This window comes from Pinus tabuliformis, chromosome 2_2 (genome assembly GCF_031772625.1).
Source record: "Pinus tabuliformis cultivar Carrire ecotype Pingquan chromosome 2_2, CPIR1, whole genome shotgun sequence".
Lineage (NCBI taxonomy): Eukaryota > Viridiplantae > Streptophyta > Pinopsida > Pinales > Pinaceae > Pinus > Pinus tabuliformis.
Genome location: NC_142300.1, coordinates 389199277 through 389206049, shown reverse-complemented (window position 1 = coordinate 389206049; position 6773 = coordinate 389199277). Strand labels below are relative to the sequence as shown.

The window sequence follows — 6773 nt, the reverse complement described above, 5'->3', positions numbered from 1 at the left end:
TTTAAATATTATTAAAAAATAATATATAATCAATTTAATTTATTATCAAAAACATTTATTATTTAAATATTATTAAAAAATAATATTATTTTTAGTTTGATGAAAGAGAATTATAATTTATTATTTATATTATTAATAATTTGGGATTTAAATGATCATGTTTTTGACCGCTAACTATCACTAAGATAAAAAAAATATGGCGCAATCTCAGACGAACTGAGCATTCTCAGCACATTCAATAAGTAACTATATTTTTATAGTAAACATTAAACAAAGTGATGTGTAAACATTTTAAATTTTTGTTAATGTATATGGAACTGTTAAAAAAACCCAACTCTGAAAATGGCAAGTACCGGTTATGACCTTGTAATAGACTGTATCTCTTTCTGATGTATGCATTGCAGAATATTGAAGTCCAACTTGGCCAACTCTAGAACTTTTTGGTTGATATTTGACCTTTAAAAAGAAAGGCAAAGGAATTTAGTATGCAACTACAATTTTCGAAATTTGAAGGTAAAGCAAATAGACAATTTTGCAAATTTGAAGATAAAGCAAATCTATATCATTAAGACGGCACGCACTTGAGCCACGAGCGGTTCTGTCCATATATTTCAATAAAGCTCCTGGCCTCCCATCTGGGCACACTGCAATACCATGGAAACTCCAATGCGTACTTCACCTAAATAACAGTGATCAAGTCAAATCCTTTATAAACCATGCACACCATCCTTTTTCTAAATTTACGTAACACTTTAAAAAAAACCATGGACGGCATCTCTTTTTAAGGTAACACTTTCAAAATGCGCTTACTGTTTACCTCTTCCAAAAGACTCTGATCTACCCCGGTCACTTCCCCGCCTCCAGCTACAACTCCGTTTAGATATTCTCTTGTGAATTCCTTCGCCTCTTCCATTACTTTTTCTCCAGGAAATGAAATTTCTGAAGCTCGAAGTAACGACAACATGCTTCTAACTTGTTTATCTCCAGTGAAACTGCAGAAGAACTTCCCGTTTTCATCCTTGAAATTCTCCAAGACACCTGTTCAAAGCTGAATTATATAAAAATCGATTTAAACGAAAAAACACTTTGTGGGTGAATAATATAACAATTGAATGAAACAGAAATCTTTGTGAAGTAAACATAAAACTTTGTGGGAAATTCCACCAATGGTTTTTTATGACCCACGAAGCAAACACCAATCCAACAACAATTACAAATATTTCAATTGGTACTGCTCAACTATCTTGAGGGTATATTATAGCTTAACATAAAGTCGAAAAGCAACTGCAGCTACCACCTGAAGACACGTTATATCGATGCAGTCGGAGAGCACGAAATCCTAACGCTGTAGCGTTAAGGTCTTTGCAGGAATCTTTTGATCCCACTCCGATACCTCCTTCGTTCCAACATCTGTCAACCATGGAATAATCACGAACGGCCAACAAAAACCATGTGCATATATATATATATATAGATATATGAGTTAGTTATATATATATAGATATATTCATTCATTCACATGTGTAGAAGTTCCTAACCTGTAAACGTAGTCTAAAGCAGCTATTTCTAGTTCAGGATGAAAATGTCGATCAATTCCAAGGCACTCCAATATATCAATCATCTGAAGACGTTTGATTAAATCTTGATTGCTATCGTCCATTTCCTTCAGAAGTAAACGCTTGATCTCATCAACGAGCCTTTTGACTTGTTCATAATATGCAGGTCCCTAATTACAGTGCAATGCAATTAAATATATACAGAGAGAGAGAGGCACATTAATGTTAACAGCGAACGGAAAACTTAAAATATGTATAACAGCAAACAAAAAACTTTTAAAAATATACATTAATGCTAACAGCAAATAGAAAAACTAAAGAAACAAAGAGCAGATTACGCCATGATAAACTGATGGAAAAGATTGAAAATATACTCCGTAGGGCGAGTTGAGAGATAGTATGAGATCGTCGTCCCACACATTTCCGTGATGATTGGCAGTGCGTCGAGGGATGGCAGAAACAGATTCAAAAATCTCAGCCATCACGTCGGCAAATTCTAGTCAATAACCTGATGATTTGCGTATTATAGCACTACCCTCTGCTGCTATGATATTTATTTGATGAATATGCAATCGCGGGTTGCTTATATATAATTCTTGGAGTACGAATTAAGGATAAAATGTATTTTAATATTTGTATGCTCCGAATGACTAGAGTTATAAAGTAGGCGAGTTCGATATAAAGATATAGTGCCCCGAAAACAATGGAAAGTTCTGTAGGATATTGTTAAAATCCATGTTATAGTTACAGTGTTAAGCTTTGCGATCTAAGTTATACTGGTTAAGTTTTCCACAGTCAAAAAGGATTCAATCAATCCCGTTTTAAATTTGTTTAAAAAAATAACTAGATTCCAGCCAATTTTAACTGCGAAAACAAATTTGATACCTATAAAATGCATTTTAATATTTGCATGCTAGAGTCAGATGAGTCAGAATACCAAGTAAGCGAGTGCGATATAAAGATAAAATACATTTTAATATTTACATGCTGTGAATGAGTCAGATACTATGTAAGCAAGTGCGATATAAAGATAAAATACATTTTAATATTGTTATTCTATATTAGAATAAGTTAAAGTCATAAAGTAGACGAGATGACATACGTACCCTCTGAAATTTGCTAGTAATGAGACCCATTACCTTAACGGCGATTCCTATTTCCGCCACAATTCTTTAATTAATGCCCCTTGACATGCGGGGCATTAGGGAAATATAGCGCGAGCTGAAAAAAATGGAGGTGAAAATGTGTCTAGTACTGACTTGGTCACCATCACATTAAATGGCTTAGTGTAAGATTATCAAATTTTTGTTTCAAGTCTTTCAGCTAGAGAGAAGCCCCCTACATTTGATGAATTAACAAGAATTCTTCTATAAGAGGAGAAGAGGATGAATAGCTTTAATTTGGGCTCCAGTAGTTCAAATTTGGCATTGGTAGCCAAGGGTAAACATCCATACAGATGCAAGCCATGGGACAAGAACAAAGGAGGAAATTTCCAAGCAAAACAAAAAGGTATGACATAGTCTAAATTTCCAATCCATGATAAGAGAAACGATGATTGTTATTATTGTGGCAAACCTAAGCATCATTCTAAAGATTGCTATAAAAGGAAATATAATGAGTATAGGCAAAGAAACAGAATGCATAATGGAAATTTTGTGGACAAAGACACCTCAATCAGTGATGGATTTAAAAATCTTGAATTGTTTGTGTCTGATGCTGCATTGTTTGTGGAAATGATGATGTGAATGCTTGGTTCATTGATTCTGGGGAATCACTCCATATGCCTTGTAATAAGGATTGGTTTGATGAATATTATGAAAACATTGATGGAACATATGTTTATCTAGGAGATAATAGATCACTTAAAGTTCAAGGTTATGGAGTAATAAGTGTGAATTTGCCTAATGGACAAGAGAGACATATCCATAATGTGATGTATGTTCTTGTTATCAAAAAAAAATTAATTTATGTTTCTACTATTGCTGACCAAGATTTGAAGGTGGAATTTGTTAAATCACAGTGTGTAGTGAAAGACATTCAAGATCACTACAAGGTTATTCCCACAGGTACTAAAGTTGGAGCCTTGTATAAGTTGGGTGTGACCAAGAAAAGTCATCAAGCGTTGGCGTATACAACAATATCAACAGTAGAGTTATGGCATCATCTAAATCACAATGATTTAATGCTACTTCAAAAGAACACAATGGTTGAACGTCTTCCTGTCTTGAAGAATGATCATGTTGAATGTGAAGCATGTGTACTTGGCAAGCAACATAGGGAGGAATTTCCTATACAAAAAGGCAAAGGGAAGTACTTGAATTAATTCATACTGATGTATGTCGACCTATGCAAACTAGATCTATTGGTGGAGCATGGTATTTTCTTATTTTTGTGGATGATAGATCTAGGTATACATGGGTTTATTTCATAAGAAAGAAGAGTGATGTTTTTGAGTAGTTTAAAGAGTTTAAGAGTATGGTGGAAAAACAAACTAGAAATTGCATAAAAATTTTGAGATCTGATGAGGGGGGAGAATATAAATCAAGAGAATTTAATCAATATTGTAAAAGCAATGGGATTCTACAGCAATTTACAGTGCCACATACACCTCAGCAAAATGGAGTTGCTGAGAGGAAAAACAGAACACTAGTTGAATGTGCATGTAGTATGCTCCAAGGTAAAAATATTTCTAATGGTTTTTGGGCTGAAGCCATTAATACTGTTGTTTATTTGAAGAATAGGAGTCCAACCAAAATTTTAGAGCTTAAAACTCTGTTTAAAGCATTTTATGGGTACAAACCAAAAGTGAGTCATTTACGAGTTTTTGGTCGTAATGCATTTGCTCATATTCCAAAAGATGAAAGAAGAAAACTTGATGCAAAGTCAATTAAGTGCATGTTTATTGGTTATTTTGATGATCAGAAGGCATACAAGTTGTTTGATCCCAATACTCATAAACTGCTTGCAAGTAGGGATGTGGTGTTTCATGAGAATGCAAATGAAGGTGATAAAATGAATAATACTAGTGTATGGCATGATATTGATGATTATGTCAAATTAGATACAAGTGTTGAACAAGAACAGGAACAAGCAAAGGAATAGGTACAAGTTCAAGACCAAGGAGCATCAACTAGTCATGACACTCCAAGAAGAGGAGAGGAGACTCTGCAAAGCAGAAAGAAAGATGAAAGCAGTAAAACTCCAAGAAGGTCATCACGTAAAAGTCAGGTACCTATAAGGTATAAAGACTATGCATTAATGTCTCTTGTTATGAATGTTGTAGAACCTTCAAGATATGAGGAGGCTAAAGAATATGAAGAATGGAGAGATGCAATGAATGAAGAATATGACTCTATAATGAAGAATGACACATGGGAATTAACATAATTGCCTAAAAACAAATAGGATGCAAATGGCTGTATAAATCCAAGTTTAATGCTGATGGAAGTATTGATAAGCATAAAGCTAGATTGGTTGCAAAAGGATATTCACAAAAGGAGGGAATTGATTTTAAAGATACTTTTTCACCTATAGCTAAGTTGAACACAATTAGAATCATGATTGCATTAACTACAAAATATAATTGGAAATGCATCACTTAGATGTCAAATCTGCATTTTTGAATGGTCAGTTAAAAGAAGAAGTTTATTTGCTTCAACCTGAAGGGTTTGTAAAATAGGGACAAGAGCATCTGGTTTACATGTTAAAGAAATCTTTATATGGTTTCAAACAAGCACCAAGACCTTGGTATGTGAAAATTGATTCTTTCTTTTATGAGAAAGGTTTTATGAGAAGCAAAAATGATCCTAACTTGTACATCAAGGAAGATGAAGGTGGGAATGTTTCTTTAATATATGTATATGTTGATGATCATATCATAATAGGAAATGCATGCAAGTTGATTGAAGAAATTAAAATTCAGTTGTCATATGTATTTGAGATGAAGGATCTTGGTGAATTGCATTATTGTTTAGGCCTTGAAGTTTGGAGGGAATCTGGTAAGACATTAATCACACAAAGCAAATATACAAGGGAAATCCTTAAAATGATCAATATGATTGAGTGCAAGACAATATCTACTCCTTTATAATAGAATGTCAAATTGTGCAGTGATGATGGAACCAAAGAGGTGAATGGAACCTTGTATCGTTAACTGGTGGGAATTCTGAACTATCTCACCATTACCAGACCAGATATAGCATATTCTGTCAGCATACTTAGTCAGTTCATGGCTAAGCCTTGTGAAAGCCACTGGAAAGCAGCAAAGAAAGTCCTTCAATATCTGAAAGGAACATTTAATTTTGGTATTATGTATACTGATGAATTTGATGTTGAGTTGGAAAGTTATTCCAATTCTGACTGGGCTAGAAATATAGATGATAGGAAATCTACCACTAGATACATGTTCAATATCGGTTCAGGACAAATAGCATGAAGCAGTAAGAAACGACCAACTGTTTCCTTGTCATCCACTGAAGCTGATTATAAAGCATTATGTAGTGCTACTTGTGAAGCAATATGGCTTAGAAGGATACTTGAAGATATTGGAGAAATACAACAAGCACCTACATTAATCAGATGTGACAATCAAAGCACTATCAAATTGGCAAACAATCCCAGATATCATGCAAGGACAAAACACATTGACATGCAACATCATTTTGTAAGAGAAAAATTGCAATCAAAAGAAATTGGCTTATCATATTGTAATACAAATGAAAATGTTGCTCATATATTCAGCAAGCCTCTTGGAAAGGCTAATTTTGAAATGTCTAGAAGTAAGTTGTGCATTGTAGAAAATCCAAATTATGTTGTAAGCCTAGCTGAGACTTAGACCAATAGGCAAGTTAGCATGTAGGCCGTGATTAAGGGGAGGTGTCAGGATATTAATCACAAACGGTGCCACTCATTGTTCAGAAGGCATCATTCACTGTTCAATAGTCAGCGTAGTCAGCTAGTGTCAGTAGATAATAAATATCATTTGGCGCAATTATTGCTCGTAAGATGAATTTACAACTAAATAAGAGTATAGCATAGAAATGTGTTATACAGCGCAGGAGAGAAAATTGCCTCATACAGTCGACATAGCATAGTCGATATGTGTATGCAAACTAGAGGAAAACGAGCTAAGTTTAATCTAAAAATCAATATATACAACATACTTGAGGCGCGAGCGATCTCCAAGTGTTGAGCAGCGGGCACCAGGAAGAAATAACA

At 34.2% G+C, this 6773-nt stretch overlaps 1 protein-coding gene across 1 annotated transcript; it reads right to left on the bottom strand.

Annotated features, from left to right (window-relative positions):
* Window positions 1-356: 356 nt before the first annotated feature.
* Window positions 357-2188, bottom strand: LOC149192900 (delta-selinene-like synthase, chloroplastic). The gene is made up of 6 exons (XM_089406491.1): window positions 1931-2188; window positions 1539-1726; window positions 1298-1410; window positions 818-1038; window positions 582-679; window positions 357-456 (listed from the first exon to the last, which is right to left on the bottom strand). Exons 1-6 carry the CDS (start codon window positions 2036-2038, stop codon window positions 357-359), a joined length of 828 nt encoding a protein of 275 aa, XP_089262617.1. The 5' UTR covers window positions 2039-2188.
* Between the last annotated feature and the right edge of the window lie 4585 nt (window positions 2189-6773).

What these genes read in the sequence shown, in the direction of transcription:
- LOC149192900 (XM_089406491.1), bottom strand. Translation starts at nt 2,038, where the DNA reads ATGGCTGAGATTTTTGAATCTGTTTCTGCCATCCCTCGACGCACTGCC. An exon ending in TCGATATAACGTGTCTTCAG is followed by an intron (nt 1,039 to 1,297) that starts GTGGTAGCTGCA and finishes AGCTTTGAACAG; the next exon opens with GTGTCTTGGAGAATTTCAAG. An exon ending in CAGAACCGCTCGTGGCTCAA is followed by an intron (nt 457 to 581) that starts GTGCGTGCCGTC and finishes TTCTTTTTAAAG; the next exon opens with GTCAAATATCAACCAAAAAG.